Raw genomic sequence first — 22,486 nt, forward strand, 5'->3', positions numbered from 1 at the left:
AGGCATCTTACATTAAGGACATTGCAGTTTATTGCTCTGTTCACATCTGCAGTCCTCGTGCCTCCCTGCAGCAGGTCTATGGCATGTTCACGCAGGTGATCAAGGACTGTGGGCATCTTTCTGGTGTTTTTCAAAGTCAGTAGAAATGTCTCTTTAGTGTTATTGGAACTGTGACTTTAGTTGTCATCTCCATGTTAACTGTTAGTGTCTTAAGGAATGTTCCACAGGTGCATGTGCAATAGCTGCTTATGGTTCATTGAACAGGCATGAAAACATTGTTTAAACCCTTTCCAATTATGTAAAGCTTATTTGGATTTTACATAATTACATAATAAAAAGGTGCATATGGGTTTGTCATGACTTTAAAATTAAAGAATGTTTAATTTACATTAAAATGATTTCTTGTTGGTTTAACTTAAACCACTTGCTTCAAATCAAAATGCAATTTCATTTTTTGTCCAGGCCTAAAATTGGGCAGGGGATTTCCAGTTGCCAACATGTTTCCATGAGACTGAACTGGGAGAGTAAATGTCAGAATTGTTTCATTTAGGCTATTTTGAGAAAAGTGAAAATGTTAGGAGACTTGTTAAGGTTTATTATTCTGTTGTGTTGGGGTTAGATGAGTTTCTGTTGTTGGAGTTTGCAGGTTACCATTGGAGCTTGTGTTTAGGTTGTGGCTATAGCATTAAAAAATAAACTTGCTATCAAACAACTATGTTTTCTATAGTTTGTGCACTACAGGACAGGACGGGGTTTAAATTTAACAGGGTTTAAATTTAGACAGGATAGGCCTTAATCTAGAATAGTTAATCGTGTCTTAAAAAATGGCTTTCTGAAACACAGATTAAGTACAGATTACTAAAACCTGGACTATGGAGTCCTGAATTAAAATAAACTAGATTAATTTAAAACCAACTGCGCTAATCTGAATTAGCATGAGAGAGGTTGCCTAGAAAACATGGAATGAATCAAGAAAAGCTTAAAATTGCACGGAACTGAGAAGCAAATCCAAGGAAAACAATGGCAGCAGAAGAAGACTGCAATAATAATAAAAAATTAATGCTTTTGTTTTGTCCTTTACATAGCAACAAACTAAACATAACTATTTAAACGTGATAATTGGTGTTGGCAGTCTAAACAGTTCAGTTTGATAGAAATTGATTTGGTAGAAATGGGCTGGTTTGATCTAAAGCACTACTATAGTGGTTGCTTCATTATATAAAATAGACAATTCTTGTTAGCAGGTCCTCAATCCAAACACAAGCTCTACACTTCACCAAAACGGTAATCTCCAAAAAATATAAACATAAAAACTTTGACATAATAGAACATTAAACAGTAAGAAGTCTCTCCATATTCTCATCTTTCTAAAAAATGCATAAAATAACACTTTTTCAAGATTTACTCTCCCACTTCAGCCCGGTGCAAAGCATAATGGGAAGTGAAAGTCCTGTTTGATTGGGTTACTTGACTGAAATGTTATTTCAAAATGAAAACTTCAAGTGAGTTCTACATTTCAAGTCAATTTAACATGAAGCAATCACAAGAAATACATGTGTCTTCTTTGAAACACAACGTTAATCTGAAGTTAAACCTCAATTTAGTCCTGGAGTAGCTCTAGTCTTCCTCCAGGAAATCAGCTTATTAAACTCTGGACTAGACTAAGTCTAGGACTATTTTAAACCATGACAGAGAAAACATTTCTGTTAATCTGGCTTAAAAGGCCATTTTATTCCTGGACTAGGCTTAATCTCTGTCTGGGAAACCACTCCTATGTGTTACAAATTGCTTTTGCTGTTAAAAATGTAAGTGTATTTAGCATGTTTTTTTTTTGTTTTTTTTTTGCTGTTTCTAACTAGCAGATAACTGCAAGATATTCAGATTTAAAAGTGTGTATTCCAAAAATCTAAAAGAGAAGAAATTGCTTGGAGAAGAAATTGCTTGCTATATTTATTTATTTATTATTTAGAAGTAAATGTTTCCTTAAAATAAAAGAATAATTTCACTCAAAACACTGTGGCAAGTACAGTTTATTTACAATGATAAGTGAACTCAAACTTTCAAAGTTGATTTAAAGTTTTTTTTTTTTTTTTTTCCTAGCTTATACATTTCATTTGATAAAAAAATACCCATTTACTTGTAACAAGTTACACTATTTTAATCCAATGTCATTATTTTAATTCATCCCTATGATTTATCTACGTGTGTTATTACCACATGATTGCTTGATTGACAGATCTATCACATAAAGAAGGCGGAGCTTTACCGAATCTTCTGCTACACAGCCAAGAGTGAAGAAAACCGTATGGATTTCTGAGCCGCCACACACTGACCAGTCACTCTATATCTTAATAATCTGAGGGCTATTCTAGTAAATTATCGCTCATTGCTTTCCCCAGTTAAGTTTAACAGCACTCTGGAAGACCGTGCTGAGATAATCATCATCATCATCATCAGAGAGAGAGAGAGAGAGAGAGAGAGAGAGAGAGAGAGAGAGAGAGAGAGAGAGAGCGCAGAAGAAGCCAGACCGACAGCCCCTCAACTGAAGCGTTTAATAACAGACGGAAACATTACCGGCGCAGTACAAACGTGGATTATGGAGAAGTTACCAACTCAATTTTAAGATAATTTCCAGACTGGAGAAAAGTGCTCAAATCCCTCGGAATGGTTAAAGAGCCATAGCAAGGTAAGCGTTTGTTTTTCAGTAAACATTAGTTGCACCATTTCATTAGTGGCGTTTGTTATTGTGTTGCGTGCACATGTTTTACTGATTTTGTGTGAGCACTAAATAATGTTGTGACACAAAATGCCTAAAAATTGTCAAAAGTTGCACATGAATCCTTAGCATTGTTGTTTAAACTTTAATAATGGTTTGATTTTTTTGATTTTTTTTTTTTAATTATTATTATTATTATTATTTTTAAATTAGCTCATAGTCTCCTGTACAATTCCATGTTTAATATTGGGTTCTTCGTTGTAATTTCAGCTGAACTGGCCAATAAATAGTGCATGTTTATTACTGAAGGAGAATAACAGAGAATAACGGAGAATAACTGATTGGATGACTGACAGCTTTGGTTTGGTAATAGATGGATCCCCAGACACTCTGATTAAAGATGTCAGTACAATACATTGCATTACAATTTGTTTGAAATAGATTTAGCAGAAATACATTGTTATTAAATTAATGAACATCATCTGTTAACAATGTCTCAATGTTCTCTATTTCAACTTTGACAAAAGCATTAAACGTTTGATGTGCAGCCAGACTAGCCATTACATCAGTCAGATGTGCACTATAGCAAAACACGCAACAAAGGAATGGTTATCATTCTCTGCTTTTATAGCAAGTCACACTTCTCTTGTTAAGAGGTCTAAGAGGCACAATGCACAATGGACTCTTTTTTATGAATGGATCTCAAAAACTAACTGCAGCTTTGAAATGATTATTGCACGCATCAAGATATATCTCTTAGAACTTAAGTCTATTTTAAGAAATGTTATTGTTTTATAAAACCTATCTGGGGGAGGAGATTCATGGTTTAGTAACTCACACATTTTCACAATTCTGAAGTGGCAGGATGCAGCATCATCTCTGATCTCCCGGGAGATGATTTCAAAAGCTGCGTCACCAGAGAGTATAGTGAATGCTCATTAAGTTGAGCCTACTGTTTGTTATCCATAAATCCACTAGAAGCGTTAAAGTGACTAACAGTGTGTTGAAAGCAAATCTCAGTTCTTTACTGTTTCCTTTTGAGCTCGTTTTCAATTGGATTTAGATTAGTGATTCATTGTCTTCAGCTGTATAAAGGTTTAAAGGCTTTGCCAGGTATTATTTGCCACTCTGTCAAGTAATAGCATTCTTTTGATGTGATTTCACCCTTTTGGAAAAACAATCTATATATTGGAGGCAAGTATATGTGACAATGCTACAAAATCAAGTGCATGTTTACTGCACTGGGAAGCAGTTATTGTGAGTTATGTCACTTGTACTAGTAATCTGTTCTACTTTAATATCTCCTAAAATGCCTGGTGGGAAATGCCTTCTCTACAAAAGCGATTGTGTAAATCTTGACGTAGCAGATTGTTCAATGATGAAAGGGAACCGAGGTTACATCAGAACCCAGATGTACTTTATGTCTTCAAAACTCCCTTCTGAACAAAATGTAAATGTTCTGACACTTGTCTTTGATTTATTTCCAAAATTAAGATTTTTACAATGTTAAATAAAATGTTAAAAAAGTCAACATCTCAACCCAGGTGAAAAAAAAGTACACTTCTTTATATAATGTACTTAAAGTGCTCTATTTTTGCTCACTATTTTTATACTTAATATACTAAAAATTCTTCTTTAGTACTACTTAAGATCATCTTCTAAGTGTACTCAAATGTGCTATTGAGACAGCATGAAATATGAACTAAAATGTGCTTTCAATATACTATCTCTGTATTTAAAAAATAAATTTAGTTACCACTTGTAGTACACTATGGGTTCAAATGTACTATAAGTGGTATCTAAATACATTTTTTAAATACAGAGATAGTATATTAAAAGCACATTTTAGTTCATATTTCATGCTGCCTCAAAATAGCACAGTTGAGTACACTTAGATGTTCTTAAGATGATCTTAAGAAGTACTAAAGAATAATTTTTAGTATATTAAGTACAAAATTAGTTCACGAAAATATAGCACTTTAAGTATATTATAGAAATGTACTTTTTTTTCACCTGGGAAGGACAGCCCTGTGAAGCAGTCTTTAGTAGTCTAAATAAAAGTAATAAAAGCAAAACCTCTAAATGCCAAACCAAACAATATATCTGTAAAAGTACATCTTTTGCTGAACAATTATGGTCACCCTCCACCATCCAGATCAATGGTTTTATCTGGCTTTCTTGATTTCTGCAGTGTTTCTTTTATGTTCTGTGAAGAAAACTTTTTGAAAATGTGTAAGTAGGACAGATGGATGTAGGTGCAAATATCACAAACACAAAAACACTTATTTATCCCAGAACTATGTCCAATTAAATGACTTGAAACATGGAAAGAGAAGCTTTCGCTAAATTGTTAAAGGTAATCATTTGGACAGACATCAGTTACAGCATTGCCCAGTAATATCTCTATAAATGTATGTAGAACTCATCTATGGTAGTGAAACGCGTCTAATGTGGCGCTAAATTGCAGATTGTTAGAGGACCTGTCGTTAACCCTTGGAAATAGCTCTAGTTCCTGCTGAGGAGCTGCTGACAAAATGACATGCTAGCAGGTCTGAGTCATGTCTTATTTCTATGTCATTATTTCACCACTGTCTCAAAGGCATTCAATTTGTAAAAGATAATCATTTATGTGATTTATGTGATTATGTCTTTCATTCTTTTCCTTACACGAGAACATTTTGCATAGGAGTGCGCTTTGACTCAATGTATTGATTTCTGATATGAAGGGAGTGTCTTCACGTCCAGTAGCCGATAAGAGATGACAGGGTTTGTAGAGATTAATTTGGAGAGTCAGAACATTGGCAGGAGGTTTTTGAACCGTCAAGCTGTTGGGGATGGCTGCCCTCGAGCTTATGTCACAAACTGAGTTCAAAGACTTCTCTGTTTAAGCTTTTAATTTTAATATTTTAGTTTTTTTTATTCTGCAGGAAATTAATCACACTCCTCAGTAAGGCCCTAATGGAGAATGACACCTCCATCCCCTCGGGCTACGTCCCACATTACCTTCTTCTAGGGGATCCCTTTGCCTCCAAGCTGTCCAAGGAGGCAGACATAGTGGCGGCGTTCTACATCCTTATCATTGGTAAGTGTACAATGCGGACGTTCATGTGGAAGAGTTTTTTGCAAGCATCATGTGAATTGTGATTGATATGATCAGTGATGAGCTTGAATTCAAATTTTTAAATTAGGTTATAGCAGAATGTCTGGAATTTTTAGAGGGTATGATTGTACTTATTTCTTGTTTATTTGATAAAGTTTCACTTTTTGAGAACCAATTTTAACTATGCGTTGTAAAGGCTACACATAGCTAATGAACAGTCTTGGGAGTAGACACACTGACTTAATAATCTTTAAAGCAATGGTCCAAACCCTGATGGTTGATTATGAATGATGCACAAAGACTGTAACATAACTGAACATGGAGCCTGTTTTTATAAATATGTGTGCACTGTTGCCAAAAAGAAAAGATTCTGCTTTATGAATTGATGGATTTCATTTGACCATTCACAGAGAAACCCAGACATTTTTTTTTCTCATTATTGCATAATTTAATGAGAACCGGGTAAGTTTTTGCACCTTTGGCTCTCAAATATTCATTATTGCCTCATCATTCTCCAGCAAGTCCAGTGTATTGGAAGAATCCACACCTAGCATACATATTTATTTCACTGATGATATGGTTTTTTAAAAATGCCTTTTTATTTAAAACTCCATATATTACCATATCATATTTTTTGTCTTGTTTGTGGTGTGTTAAAGGGTTAGTTCACCCAAAAATGAAAATAATGTCATTTATTACTCACCCTCATGCCGTTCCACACCCGTAAGACCTTCATTCATCTTCGGAACACAAATTAAAATATTTTAGTTAAAATCCGATGGCTCAGTTAGGCCTTTATAGCCAGCAATGACATTTCCTCTCTCAAGATGCATTAATGTACAAAAAACGTATTTAAATCAGTTTATGTGAGTACAGTGGTTCAATATTAATATTATAAAGCCACGAGAATATTTTTAGTGTGCCAAAAAAACAAAATAATGACTACTATAGTGATGGCCGATTTCAAAACACTGCTTCATTAAAGGGATAGTTCACCCAAAAATGAAAATTTGATGTTTATCTGCTTACCCCCAGCGCATCCAAGATGTAGGTGACTTTGTTTCTTCAGTAGAACACAAATGATGATTTTTAACTCCAACCGTTGATGTCTGTCATTAAAATAATGCGATTGTCAATGGTCACACAATTTATAAGAGTCAATAAACACGCACAGACAAATCCAAATTAAACCCTGCGGCTCGTGACGACATATTGATGTCCTAAGACACAAAACGATCAGTTTGTGCGAGAAACCGAACAATATTTATATAACTTTTTACCTCTAATACACCACTATGTCCAACAGCGTTCAGCAATCACTTGGTGAGGTCTGATCGCGCTCTGACAACAGCAGTGATGTCTCGCACATATACTTCAATGAGTGCTAGACATCACTGCCGCTGTCAGAGCGCAATCAGACCTCACCAAGCGATTGCTGAACGCTGTTGGACATAGTGGTGTATTAGAGGTAAAAAATTATATAAATACTGTTCGGTTTCTCGCACAAACTGATCGTTTTGTGTCTTAGGACATCAATGTGCCGTCACGAGCCGCAGGGTTTCATTTGGATTTGTCTGTGCATGTTTATTGACTCTTATAGATTGTGTGACCATTGACTTGCATTATACGGCTGACAGACGGCAACGGTTGCAGTTAAAAATCATCATTTGTGTTCAACTGAAGAAACAAAGTCACATATATCTTGGATGCCCTGGGGGTAAGCAGATAAACGTCAAATTTTCATTTTTGGGTGAACTATCCCTTTAAGCTTCGGAGCGTTATGAATCAGTGTGTCGAATCAGCAGTTCGGAGTGCCAAAGTCACGTGATTTCAGCTGTTTGGCACGCGATCCGAATCATGATTCGACATGCTGATTCATAACGCTCTAAAAGCTTAATGAAGCAGTGTTTTGAAATCGGCCATCACTATATAATTCGTTATATTGTTGTTTTGGCGCACCAAAAATATTCAATATTAGAAAATGTCATGGATGGCTATGCAGGCCTCACTGAGCCATCAGATTTAATCAAAAATATTGTAATTTGCATTCTGAAGATTAACGAAGGTCTTAAGGGTGTGGAACGACATGAGAGCGAGTAATAAATGACATTATTTTCATTTTTGAGTGAACTAACCCTTTAATGTGCTCTGAGACTATCAATATTCAAAGCATAGGTCTAGTGTTTGACCTGAGAATGTTTTGTACTGGTTAACAATAGTAGCTTATATGTACATATAAAATATGTAAGCACATGATAGAGCTATTTCAGTTAAGGATACTAGAGCCTCGTTCAGGCTGTCAGCCCAAATCTGATTTTTGAAATCCAATCAGATTTAGCAAGTGCGTACGGGAAAAAAAATCACATAAAATGTGCTAGTCCATTTCAAACTACATTCACATGTGGTTTAAAATCCTATTCAAATCGCATTTGTGGAAATCTGTTTCAATCTGACTGCTCTAATTGCATTTCGAGTGATTTATGTGAATTTTTCCATGCCACGTAAAACATAAACATCAGACGTTGTTATAGGAAACATGCTGAAAGTCGCTGCAGAAACAAGGTTGTGTTGTTGCAAAGTGCTGGATGAACAGAAAATGACAAAATAACGGAGATATGTTCTGAAACCGGTGGAGACGACAGCACGGAATAAAGCCGCACATACAAGCCTCCTATGTTTCTGCCGCTGCCTCACGCCAAGTTCACACATATTCTGTTTGCAGTGCGTATACAGTACGTAAGCGGTGCAGAAGCATCACGGGCTCATGTGCTTTCACATATGATGCATTTGCAGTGCGCAGCTGATCCGTGACTGTATACCACAAACACTACATTTGTTCATTATTTTTATTTAAAATCCAAAATTTGTTACTGAAAATGATTTTTTTCTGTTTGTACACAGTACAGTTATATAATATTTCATAGACATATTCATGTTTAAATGCACTAAATTTAAACAACCCAAGCCTATTCAATGAATTACTTCAAGAGATTACATTATGTTGCTCAAGCAAGTGGCAAAACATTTAAACATATACATATTAAAATCACAAATATTTTAAATTAAAACTTACAATTGACAAAATGATAAGGTGTAGTTTTACTATATAGGCAAAAAGCCATGTGTTGACTGAAACAGTAGAGTTTAAATTATATGCATTTATGGTGAAATTACTACATTTTCGTGTCAAATCATGTTTTATTAAAGTTCAGGGGTAACATGTTCAATGATTTAACTAATAATCATGTCATTCCAACCAGCAGTCTGCAATCAGCAATCAACTTGTCTACCTAATCAGCTGCTTGAGTGGACACCACTCAATATGAATATATATATATATAGGTGTCCACTCAAGCAGCTGATTAGGTAGACAAGTTGTGCAGTTGACTCATCTATGTTTCTCGACAGTTTTCAGCATCCCTCCACCACCCTGTATCCTCACTCTCACCTGGTTACTTTCCTAACCAGAAATACATGGGGAGTACTCTGGGTTCGAGCCAAAATACCGAGCTCAGAGCCCTCTCCTTGGACAGCACACCAAAAAAAATCGATATATCTGATTATTTGTAAGCATGAACTTGTGAAACCATGTTTTTTTTTTAACAATGTACTGTCAGCTTTGCGATCGCTGCACTGCTGCATATGCACCGCTCCTGGAATGCATTGTCAGACCACATTGGTGTGCAGTGTGAACGCTCTAACCTGTTAACATGGGCACGTAAAAAAAGCACAGCATATGCATGTTGTAAATGAGACAACATCTGCATTGCCAACCCCTCCATGTTGCGGTTGTAGTTTTCGCCGTATACCTACCAACGCAACGTCATTGCAATAGAAACCAAATCGGATCTGAACAGTTGTGATATTATGTTTTATTAACAAAGTTCAGGAAGAACACGTTCAAATGATCTATCCAATCAGCACAAGAGGAGGCATATATAGCATCCCTCTGCCACCCCGACTCCTCACTCTTGGCTGGTTCTTATCACAGCCAGGGATACGGGGGGAGTAATCTGGGTTCGGGCCAAAATACTGAGCTCAGAGCCCTGTCCTCGGACAGCGCGCCAAATATGCATACTTCTTTTATTCTGATTTGGACTGACAGTGTGAACGTAACCAAAGTGTTATGAACAGGGCTGTAGCTAGGGTATCCGGGGTCCTGGTGGAGGTTGTTGTTGTGGGTCCCCCTTGGTCATTACCACCTTTCTACCCTCTAGCAACAGCCCTGGTTATGAATGTTTCATTTGCCTTCATGTATTTAATTCCTTCTAAATGAAATGTTAATGATGCAGAAGACTAAACATGTTCGATTTATAAGCAAGAACCAAAAAATGACTTGCGTAAAAACCTGCTTTCCCCTTTATTTGTTAAAACCTGACAGATACCGTATTGCCTTGCTGTTGTCACTGAGGATGACATGTTCAATCCACTCATGGTGTCATTGAAATGTCATCCTCTGTCTGTCATGTAGGGGAGTTCGTGTTGAGTGGTGTCATCTAGAGCATTTTAGAACAAATATTTATTGGGGATACTGTGGCACCCCTGAATGTTTTTGATGTCAGTTTCTCTGTAGGCACATATAGATGTATTGGTTACCAGAAAAAAATCTATTAAACATTTGCACAATTATTGCAGCAGGAAAAAAAATAGAGTTTTAGTTTATTAAAAGCGTTTTGACATATTATAGGCAGGCACATTGTTATAGGGTTTTCAGGAAAATACAAATAGTGTGAAAAAAAAAAAAATCATAAAACAGCAAAAAACGGCAACATATTCTTTTGGACTTTTGATTCAAAACCTTATAATTTTTTGCGGTAACACTTTACAATAAGGTTTCATTAGTTAACTACTTTAGTTAACATGAACTAAGAATTAACAATATTTCAGCATTTATTAATCTTAGTTAATGTTAATTTCAACAATAATACATTATTAAAATCAAATGTTGTATTTGTTAACATTAGTTAATGGATTTAGCTGGATTTTTATTAACTAACATTAACAAAGATTAATAAATACTTTAACAAATGTATTGCTCATTGTTAGTTCATGTTAACAAATGAGACCTTATTGTAAAGTGTTACCGTTTTTGCTAAACTAATTTTTGCATTTTGCCTTTATGAATTGCAAATGCATTATTGAGTGTAGGTTTTTTTTTTTTTTTTTTTTTTTACATTTTACTCTTTTTACAAATTTCCCTACAAACCTGAATAAACATTTTTTACATTTTGGCCAGTTTTTAATTGTTTATAATACTGACATGACCTCTCCAAGAGAATTTATGTCCAATCTGCATAGTGTTTTATTTGTTTTTTTAAATAATTCAGGTTTTGCCAACTCCATGTCTGTCTTTTGTGCAGTACGCTTTTGAAACACATAATTTGATTATTCTTTTTTGTTCAGCACAATTTTATTTATTCCACAGTTCTCCATCAGTGACCATGGTGTCAAGGAGATGCTCAAAAGGATGTTGCATCCCTCTTTTATTGTGACACTGTGTCTCATTTGACCTGAAAGATGTGTGTTTCAATCAAAAGACTGAATCAATAGTTCTTCCTCACTGTATTTCACACAGTCTGTTCTCCTCCACTTATGTTAAGGGAACAGTCAGAAGGTGTTTCATGGACATTTAGTCCGAAAACACATACAAATCAACAAATGTCAGTTACAGTATGTTCCGTTCAGTTTTTAGTTCACGACTTTTGGGCAACAACAGTGTTTTCATTTATGGATGGACTGTCTGTTTAAGAACACAAACTGTAGAAACAATGTTTTCTGTTAGTAATATTAATGTGTGTGATCCATTCACATTGATTCATGATCATATGAGGAAAGTGAAAGAGTTCATTGAATAGTCACATGAAATAAACTGTCTTCTCTGATATGGTGCATCAGTCAGCTGACATAACAGGCCAAAATGTGAAATTATGTGGAGCACACAATATTCTCTGTATTGGAAATCTGATGTTCATGGACATTATGAATTGCACATAAGATTTAGGAGTAATTCATGTTTTATTGAATTCAATATTATGACACTTTCAAAGCCCTTCCTGGTTTAATAAAAATAGAAGGCACATACTTGCAGCATATAATCCAGGTCATAAAGGGAGAAAAAATGAATACCATGAGTGGAATCATTGGGTTGTTTGAATGTATGTGGCTCTAACAAAAAAAAAAAAAAATAGCAATTGTCACACTGCTCTTTCATTATGGTGACCTTTTTTCACCCTTTCCCTGAGAAATAGAAAAACCAATAACCTTTGACTCTTATTAGTTCTCTGTGTTACAACAGGAGTCTTAATGTGCTGTCTTTGTATTTCAAGAAATACACAACCCTCAAACAACTTGGCGGTAAAAACAGCATCCGATCAAACATACAGTATTACATTTTGTCTTATGTTTTTACAGGTATCTTGTCAGCCACTGGAAATGGTTATGTCATATACACGACCGCCAAACGCAAGACCAAATTAAAGCCGCCAGAATTCATGACACTGAATCTAGCTGTATTCGATTTTGGCATATCAGGTGAGTTTAAATGACTTGATATCATGCTGCTAATGATGTCTTAGTCTGTCATATGTGCTTTTTCAAACATTGAAATTATGTGTTATATATCTGAAAGGGTTGTATATAAGATTTTATTTGATTGTGTGTTGAAAATATACAGCCAGGGCTGGACTGGTAATCTGGCATACCGGATATTTTCCCGGTGGGCCGACGCACTTTGGGGCCGATAAAAGGTTATTTATTTATTTTATTTTATTTTATTTATTTATTTTGCCATGGACTGGCCCATCACGCAGGGACAGCGGCCCATTGGTTTGTCTTCTGAACTGACAGGCCAAAGTGTGAGAGACCTCCCCCTCCCGTGCTGTTTTTTGTTTTTAATTGGAGCGCATGAGAAACTGCAAAAGGCAAATACCCGCTCACCGCTGCCGCTGACGAACATGCACTGCGTTTCTGCCGCCCTATGAAGTAATAAACAGCGCAAGTCGCTTGATGCCTTGATCCTTTCAGATTTGTCTCAGAATTTAGTTTAAAACAGTCGTGTGATATGGGAACATTACAGGTTAGGTGGTGAATCTAGCTGAAAACAGCCGCGACCATGTAAAGACATGACGAGGTAAATTGGAAAACGCCAATACACACAACTACAAGCTTGTCAATCCAACACCACCACCTTTATAGTAATTTACCTTGCAGCAACTAACAGTGAAGAAATATGGTGTTTTGGCAGAAATTATTAAAATTCTGCTATTATTAGGCATACTTATATTTAATATTGCGGAATATAAATCACTTTCTTTCATAAAGACTTTTAAAAGACTGAAGACTTTTCTATGCTTACAATATTTTATTACACAGTCTATAGGTTATTTATTTTAGAAAGCATATACCCAAGAAGCATGGTTTTACCTGTGCTTTTACAGTTAAACCATAGTAAATTTCATTAGGGGCAATTAAAGGATAATTTAACAAAACAGCTTTAAAACCTGTATCCCATGGAATAAGGGCAAAGCTTTAGTTTTTATTTATTTAAATATGTTTTATGACATTTTTAATGAATTTTAATTGAAGTAAAATGTTGTTTCAATGAGAGCATCATGAAAGATAGATATCAGTGTCTTACATAAATTAGGTGTTAACTCTTTAAAAATGTTATTGTTTTAAAGGAGTAGTTCAACCCAAAATGTCATAATTTACTCACCCTAATGTCATTACAAACATGAATTACTTTCTTTCTGTGTAACATAAAAAATAAAATAATTGGATTTAAGGTCTAGCTTAGCCAAAATGGTTTGGTTGACAACATTCTTCAGAATATCTTCTTTTGTGTTTTACAGAAGAGAGAAAGTCATACAGGTTTGGAACGACATGAGAGTGAGTAAATGATGAGAGGATTTAATAGCATTAAATTTACTTAACGGCATGAAAATCAGTGCTTTACTGCCAAAGTGAATTTCTATGTGACAAAAGTGCAATATTAAATTTGTTAACTGCATTTGTAGTAAATTCAATAATATCCATCATTATTTGTCACTGTCCTTCTTTTATTTATTAATTTACTCCAATTTAAGGCCCTAACCCCAGCAAAGACATTCACAGGGGAACTCGTGGGCCGCATGGGCTGGGTTTGTCCAGGGCCGAATTTTAGCCTCAGTCCAGCCCTGTATACAGCTTTCAGTATATAGTTTGTATAGCATTATGATTGGAGTCAACAACTTGGCAGTAAATCAATGATATTCAGCACTTTATGATTGGCTGATTTATTTGCTGTCATTGAAAAGCACTTGCATCAATCATACACAGGATTTTAAGCCCTGAAGTTACAAAAAGTTAACAAAATATCAAATTCCTGCCTTGATTGACTACTGTAAAGACTATCTTTTCCTTCAACTTCCTTTGGATGTGATCTTTTCTTACTTTAGTGTTCAGTCACTCACATAACATGAACACGAAATTTGTGTAAAATATCATTTTCACACAATAAATACATACAGTAAATCAATTATGATTACTCTGTTTAGATCATAGTTTTTTTTAAATGCAATGATTAAAAGACATTTAGAAAGGACAAAATGATGACTGGGAGTTTAATGTGACCTTCATATAACAAGGAAAAAGTTGTTAGTTTGAATAAAAATCAACTCTGGGACATAAAAATGCTTGTAGAGAGCGATTAATTCACGATTTTGGCATCGCTAGTTTAATTTTTAGCAGGAAAAATTATTCTCAGGACAGTATACAGTAATCCCCATCCTCAGACAAGGATTTATCAGTAATATTTTAGGCCTACCTGGGCGTAGCGGTATTTCAGTGGGACTCTTAGATTTCCTACAAAGATTTACTCTCCTTCAACAAATTTGTATTCACACTTGTACTTTAGCCCCACCTAGTGCATGTTTAGTGTGGCTGCCTCAGAACAGCAGTGACCGTTGAGACCCTTGATAATTATTACATATCTTAAAGAATTAACTGCTGCCAACAGCCCAGTTTTTATTTAATTCGATTTTATAAAAATCTGTTTAGTCATCATCATCTTTATAGCCTACGCTCGGAAATAGCTCACTTTCTAAGATTTACAGAACACATGACCTTCTATGTAGCTCACGTTCAAGTTCATTCCAGTTAATTAAATGTGGAGTGTGTAATTTTTGAGTTACTGCCAGAAATAAAGCGATTACGTCGAACAACAGGGACAGGAGAATTTATCAAATATGATTTATCAGGGACAAGAGAATTTATCAAATATGATTTATCTTTTTAAATGCTTGAGAATCACCCTTGTCAGTTGAGCTGTTTACAGTAATTTCAGCATATCCATTGAATTTTTTTCACTTTTCAGTGTACCATCAGGAGATCAAATTGATTTTGTTCCTTCAAAAATGCCTTTGGATGAGACTGCCTTTCTGCCTTTTCTGTCTTGTCGCCTATTAGCCAGGATGGCGTCGCTGTATTTCAGAATAATGAGGCTTTTGTTTTATCAGGAGTCATGCACATGGCAGACTGCTTTAGTGCGTCACATTTACGCAGACTTGGGGTCAGAGTATGCTTTCCACCTCTGGCTTCTCTTCCTCTGCATTTGATCATATGTACTATAGATCACATATAGGCCTACAGAGAGTCTTAATGGGAATCTGCATCCCTGCAGATCTATTTTAGGTCATTTTGGGTACTATTAAATATAAACAGTTATCAAAATCTATTAATTAATAATAAAAAGTTATGAAATCTAATGGAAGAAAGACTTTTTGGAGTGATTTTATTTTGTTTATGCAAATTACATGTGAACATGAATGATTATTGAATATGAATAAACAGTGTTTCATATGCAGTTAGCAGACAGGCTTTCAAGAATCTCTAGTAGATCTGACATTTTGTTGGCCCAAAGTTTAGTTAAAGGATTAGTCCACTACTTTTAAATAATTTTTTCCTGATAATTTACTCACCCTCATGTCATCCAAGATGTTCATGTCTTTCTTTCATCAGTCGAAAAGAAATGAAGGTTTTTGATGAAAACATTCCAGGATTATTCTCCTTATAGTGGACTTCAATGGCCTCCAGACGGTTGAAGGTCAAAATTACAGTTTCAGTGCAGCTCCAAAGGCTTTAAACGATACCAGACGAGGAATAAGGGTCTTATCTAGCGAAATGATCGTCATTTTCGAAAAAAAATACAACTGTATATGATTTATAAACACAAAATATCACCTTGAACGTACTTCTGGTTTCCGCATTCTTCAAAACGCTTGCGCTGTATGTACTACGCCTTTCCTATTCTACTTACAGAACGAACGCGGTGCCAGTGTAGTTTTTTTCCATAAGTAGAATAGGAAAGGCGTAGGACATGCAGGAGGCCATTGATAAGGAGAATAATCCTGGAATGTTTTCCTCAAAAACCTTAATTTCTTTTCGACTGATGAAAGAAAGACATGAACATCTTGGATGACATGGGGGTGAGTAAATTATCAGGAAAAGTTTATTTAAAAGTGGACTAATCCTTTAAGATCATAGTCCTCTAAAATGGATACTGCCGATTCTCAGGGAGGCCCTACTAACAAAAAATATGTTGTAATGATGTTTTGCTAACGTTTCCATTATGTTATAAAAAAATTATTTCTGAATGTTCTCAGAATATTCAAAATGTCCAGTTTTTTTAAATGTTTTAAAAGCTTTTTCCTTGGTTATGTGAATGCTAGAAAAAGCATTGGGTTATTCTTTCTCTATTTATCCTATATTAATAGAACATTACTTTTGAATTTCTGAGAACATTTCTGGGAATGCCATCTGAGAGCTCACTGTAAAAAAACATGTTCTTTCATCTAAAGGCTTGTTTGACACACGGTTCTTTTTATTTGTTTCGTCAGTCACTGGAAAGCCATTCTTCATAGTGTCCAGTTTTGCCCATCGTTGGCTGTTTGGCTGGCAGGGCTGCCGCTACTACGGGTGGGCTGGATTTTTCTTTGGATGCGGAAGTCTCATTACCATGACGATTGTCAGCTTAGACCGCTACTTGAAAATCTGTCATTTAAGATATGGTAATTAAAAATCTATCTATCTATCTATCTATCTATCTATCTGTCCGTCTACTTGGCATTCTCTCTGTCGTTCTATCTATCCATCTGTCTGGCGTTCTGTCTCTGTTGTTCTGTCGTTCTGTCTGTTGTTCTGTGTCTGTTGTTTTGTCTGTCTATCTATCTGTCTGTCTGTGTCTATCTATCTGTCTACCTGGCATTCTCTCTGTCGTTCTATCTATCTGTCTGTCTGTCGTTCTGTGTCTGTTGTTTTGTCTATCTATCTATCTATCTATCTATCTGTCTGTCTTTCTGTCTACTTGGCATTCTCTCTGTCGTTCTATCTATCCATCTGTCTGGCGTTCTGTCTCTGTTGTTCTGTCTGTCTGTCTGTCTGTCATTCTATCCGTCTGTCTGCCGTTTTATCTATCCGTCTGTCTGTCGTTCTGTCATCTGTCTGTCGTTCTGTCAGTTGTTTTATCTATCCATCTGTCTCCCTGTCGTTCTGTGTCTATTGTTTTGTCTATTTATCTATCTATCTGTCTGTCAGTGTCTATCTATCCATCTACCTGGCATTCTCTCTGTCGTTCTATCTATCCGTCTGTCGTTCTGTGTCTGTTTTGTCTATCTATCTATCTATCTGCCGTTTTATCTATCCGTCTGTCTGTCGTTCTATCATCTGTCTGTCGTTCTGTGTCTGTTGTTCTGTGTCTGTTGTTTTGTCTATTTATCTATCTGTCTGTCTGTCTGTCTGTCTATCTATCTGTCTGTCTGTGTCTATCTATTCGTCTACCTGGCATTCTCTCTGTCGTTCTATCTATCCGTCTGTCGTTCTGTGTCTGTTTTGTCTATCTATCTATCTATCTATCTATCTATCTATCTATCTATCTATCTATCTATCTATCTATCTATCTATCTATCTATCTATCTATCTATCTATCTGCCGTTTTATCTATCCGTCTGTCTGTTGTTCTGTGTCTGTTGTTTTGTCTATTTATCTATCTGTCTGTCTGTCTGTCTGTCTGTCTGTCTGTCTATCTATCTATCTGTCTGTCTGTGTCTATCTATTCGTCTACCTGGCATTCTCTCTGTCGTTCTATCTATCCGCCTGTCGTTCTGTGTCTGTTTTGTCTATCTATCTATCTATCTATCTATCTATCTATCTATCTATCTATCTATCTATCTATCTATCTGCCGTTTTATCTATCCGTCTGTCTGTCGTTCTATCATCTGTCTGTCGTTCTGTGTCTGTTGTTTTGTCTATTTATCTATCTGTCTGTCTGTCTGTCTATCTATCTGTCTGTCTGTGTCTATCTATTCGTCTACCTGGCATTCTCTCTGTCGTTCTATCTATCCGTCTGTCGTTCTGTGTCTGTTTTGTCTATCTATCTATCTATCTATCTATCTATCTATCTATCTATCTATCTATCTATCTTCCGTTTTATCTATCTGTCTGTCTGTCGTTCTATCATCTGTCTGTCATTCTCTCTGTTGTTCTGTGTCTGTTGTTTTGTCTATTTATCTATCTATCTATCTATCTATCTATCTATCTGTCTGTCTGTCTGTCTGTCTATCTGCCTGTCTGTGTCTATCTATCTGTCTACCTGGCATTCTCTCTGTCGTTCTATCTATCCGTCTGTCTTTCTGTCATTCTGTGTCTGTTGTTTTGTCTATCTATCTATCTATCTATCTATCTATCTATCTATCTATCTATCTATCTATCTATCTATCTATCTATCTATCTATCTATCTATCTATCTATCTAAATATCTATATCTGTCTGTGTCTGTCTGTCTGTCTCTGGTTCTACCGTCGTTCTGACTAACATGAATTTACTTGGCCATCAGGTACATGGTTCAAACGGCGTCAAGCCTTTCTCGCTTTGGTTTTCACGTGGATCTATGCTGCCTTCTGGGCCACCATGCCAGTGGTAGGCTGGGGCAACTATGCACCTGAGCCATTTGGCACCTCCTGCACGTTGGACTGGTGGCTGGCCCAGGCCTCTGTGTCAGGACAGAGCTTTGTTATGTGCATGCTCTTCTTCTGCCTCATCCTCCCCACCGGCATCATCGTCTTCTCCTATGTCATGATCATCTTCAAGGTAAAATCCTCAGCCAAAGAGGTCTCTCATTTCGACACACAGAATAAGAACAAGCACAACCTGGAGATGAAGCTGACTAAGGTTTGTGTGTTTCATTTATCAGAAATGCTATGTGGAAATGCCATGTCATATTTCATGCGGTTCTGTTTGCATTCTCCAGGTGGCGATGTTGATCTGCGCAGGGTTTTTAATAGCTTGGATCCCTTATGCTGTGGTATCAGTGGTGTCTGCTTTTGGAGATCCTGATTCAGTGCCTATCCCTGTCTCTGTTGTGCCAACTTTGCTGGCCAAGTCCTCTGCCATGTACAATCCAATCATATATCAAGTCATTGACTGTAAGAAGAACTGTGCTTCTTGGAGTAAAAAGAAACATTACAAGACTTCAAGGTATGTGCACCCTTCTGGAGGAATAAGGGATTAACTGGCTTCTGATCTCTCTTTCTCACACACGCACATATATATACATATATATATATATATATATATATATATATATATATATATATATATATATATATATATATATATATATATATACATATATATATATATATATATACATATATATATATATATATATATATATATATATATATACATATATATATATATATATATATATATATATATATATATATATATTAGGAAGAAGTGTGTTCCGTTTACTATATACTTCGGTACATTGTCTATAAATACTCATAAATTCTTCCTCTGCGCTATATCATCATATTATGGATCAAATGCAGTATGCAAATGCGTGTCCCACTGTGGGTGGATGTTTTTTTGCTGCTGTGCCGCATCTCGCTGTCTCTCTTGTTCCATTAGAGTTGTGTTAAGACACCTATTTTTAAGACAGTTAAAAAACACTTTTAAAACATGTGTCGAGATGCATGCGTTTTGCTGTTCAAGTGGTTAGGTTTTAGCTGGTTAGCATATTCTGCAGGAAAACAACTGATTGACTGAACACTATTAAATGCAGCTGTCTTGTTTTTCCCAGGTTCTACTCCATCTCTGCCACCCTGAAAAAGAGACCAGCCAATGAAGTTCCAATTGAGATATGAGCAAATGACAGGAACTCACAATGGGCCTGTGATAGGACACCGGGCAATTTATTATTGTGCAATTTAGACATCAACAATTCACCGACTAACTTTGCTGTTGTATATTACTGCCGTCAACTTTACAAACCCTGCAAACACAATTCCTTTTAATTTGTTCTTTCTGTGTATAAAAGAATTAAGTGGTAAATATGATGTATTTTTATATATATATTTTTTGGTTGTTTGTTTTATATTCCAGCATTCACAGTACCACAACGTTTAAAACAAACTGCTTTAACTCTAATATGCCAATATACTACTCTGTGTTCAGTCTATCGTTTTTTCATTTAGTTTTTGAACAGTAAGTAAACATATCTCATTGAAACAGCATGGTCAGAGTCACAGATAAACAAGGATATATAGATAAATATACACAACATGAGTGCATCTATATTGTTATTTTTTATTAAATTGAATAGACACTGATGCACTAATTGAGACTATTGAATTTCTTTACATTATTATAAAATACGTAGCATGATCATTTTGGGCCATGTGCAATGATTATATATTAGACATTACATTGAAGGTGTCTCCTAAAGTTTCAGTCTACGGTCTACAGATCACAATTTTCCCTGAATGGCAACCAGTCAGATTGTTGTAACTGGATGTTTGGTTATACTGTACAATAGACACATTATCACTATAGTAATAAAAACTAAATAAACAAAATTGAATAGTTCAGATTTTTTTTTTTTTTTTTTTCTTGGAAGTCAAAACATTTAGCAGAATGATGATATAATCATGTGTTGTTCCCCCCAAGAAGAACAACACATGCTTTAAACCACAATTTGGTGTGTAGGCTAACTGAAGACAGAAATGTTTTTGAATGAAAGACACTTTATCTTCAGCTTTGGCGTGAATGAATGGCGTTGTGGTGTTCTCAACAAAAGCTTAAGGTTCCAAATGGATCTCCATGGGTTCAGGGTTAGGTTCCGAATGAATGACCAGAGATTCCCCATGATCTCCTGAGTCTCTGACAACTGGTCCAAAGATACTTAAAATCCTTGCAGTCTGTTGTTAGCTGATCCTCATGGCTTTGGACTTCCCTCAGCAGTTTATCCCTTTTTTCAGCAGTTTGATATAATGCCCACGTCTTTTCTCTGATGCTTTGATGCCTTTCTGACAGAAAGGTGACGTCCCCTGCAAATCAATGCCCCAGTTGCAGGAAGTGGAGAATGCACTGGATGGCTCACTGCCTGCCTTCTGTTGTCCTTGTCATAATGCAGTTTACAGCACGCAGGAGCCAGAATAACAACCTTGTCTCTCACCAGACAATACACTAAACGACCTTTCATTTTCCAATGATAGCTTTAAAAGCACACCTCTCACGGTCTGTTTAAATTTATACTTGAAATGAATGCCTTTTCATATGCTTTAATCAGCTTGATGAATGATGTAATAATGTACAGAATATGGTATGAACGATCAGCACATTGAACCTGAAGTGAAAAGTAATGAAACCAAAGGTAAACCAATCATGTTTTGTTTAGGCAGAATGGGTACACTATAATTCTTAATCATATCTGACAGGCTTGTCAATGAATAGGATTGATGAAACCTAACAAAAACCTAGCTTTTAAGGAAACTAATTCTTAAAATCATCATTAAATGAAGGAATACACTATTCTACTATGAATAACATTTTGCTTTACTTATCAAACCTAAGAAAATGCTTTTCACTAATGGTCCCAGAGAGCACTTAGAAACAACCAGAAAATGCCTTGCCATGTGAACTGATGTAAAATGGGGCGGCTGAAGTGTTGTAAATCTAAATGGTGATCTGAAAGGCAAGCTGGCAGACTGAGGGATACTAACCAAAGACAAACAAATTTCACAAACGTGAGACACAATATGTACATATATCTTCCATACTACTTTTAGGGCTTCGTTATTATTGTTCTGATGCATTCAGCTTCAAAATGCCATTGCATTAGTCAGCTGATAAAACGCATTGATTCAGACTCTGAGGATATCAGCATTTTTGTCGCAGATGTCTTTGTGTTAAATTAGTTAAAGACTGCACTTTGATTACATAAAACAACCAAATATATTCAGCAGGAAATTAAAAAAATAAGCATTAGATTCATTTTGTTCTCTTCCATATTATTTTAACCTCATCAGAAAATTATTTTTACTCTAAAGATCATTAGCAATATGGTAAACAGGGTTTTTATATTTCATTTCCATGGGCTGGAATGTTTCTCTATTACTACGTTGATTGCGCATTTTACTGTAAAACCTTCAATGGATGTCATCTATTGATTATTACATGTCAGCCAAATTAAATTGGTTAGAATTTCGCATATCGTGCTCATCAAAATGTTCTCATTGTGTGTTGACACTATAATTTGTTATATATAACTTAAAGCCACTATAACCAAAAATCATGTCATTATTTACTCACCCTCTTGCAATTCTAAACCTCAAGACACAAAGTCGTATAGG

The 22,486-nt window shown here is 35.7% G+C and overlaps 1 protein-coding gene across 2 annotated transcripts; it reads left to right on the forward strand.

The window, feature by feature from the left end:
• Positions 1-2,278: 2,278 nt before the first annotated feature.
• On the forward strand, positions 2,279-21,829 carry opn5 (opsin 5). 2 transcript variants are annotated; one of them, XM_048207284.1, is made up of 7 exons: positions 2,279-2,686; positions 5,644-5,798; positions 12,228-12,347; positions 16,691-16,861; positions 18,685-18,938; positions 19,099-19,325; positions 19,936-21,829. In XM_048207284.1, the coding sequence occupies exons 2-7, from the start codon at positions 5,675-5,677 to the stop codon at positions 19,997-19,999; spliced, it is 960 nt and encodes a 319-aa protein (XP_048063241.1). In that variant the 5' UTR covers positions 2,279-2,686; positions 5,644-5,674; the 3' UTR covers positions 20,000-21,829. The 2 variants fall into 2 exon arrangements, with proteins under 2 accessions (XP_048063241.1, XP_048063240.1); XM_048207283.1 differs by having other exon boundaries at positions 2,281-2,686; positions 18,685-19,019.
• The last annotated feature ends 657 nt before the right edge of the window (positions 21,830-22,486 follow it).

Source organism: Megalobrama amblycephala, linkage group LG11 (assembly GCF_018812025.1).
Source record: "Megalobrama amblycephala isolate DHTTF-2021 linkage group LG11, ASM1881202v1, whole genome shotgun sequence".
Lineage (NCBI taxonomy): Eukaryota > Metazoa > Chordata > Actinopteri > Cypriniformes > Xenocyprididae > Megalobrama > Megalobrama amblycephala.

What these genes read in the sequence shown, in the direction of transcription:
- opn5 (XM_048207283.1), top strand. Translation starts at nt 5,675, where the DNA reads ATGGAGAATGACACCTCCATCCCCTCGGGCTACGTCCCACATTACCTT. An exon ending in GTTCTACATCCTTATCATTG is followed by an intron (nt 5,799 to 12,227) that starts GTAAGTGTACAA and finishes ATGTTTTTACAG; the next exon opens with GTATCTTGTCAGCCACTGGA. An exon ending in AAACATTACAAGACTTCAAG is followed by an intron (nt 19,326 to 19,935) that starts GTATGTGCACCC and finishes TGTTTTTCCCAG; the next exon opens with GTTCTACTCCATCTCTGCCA.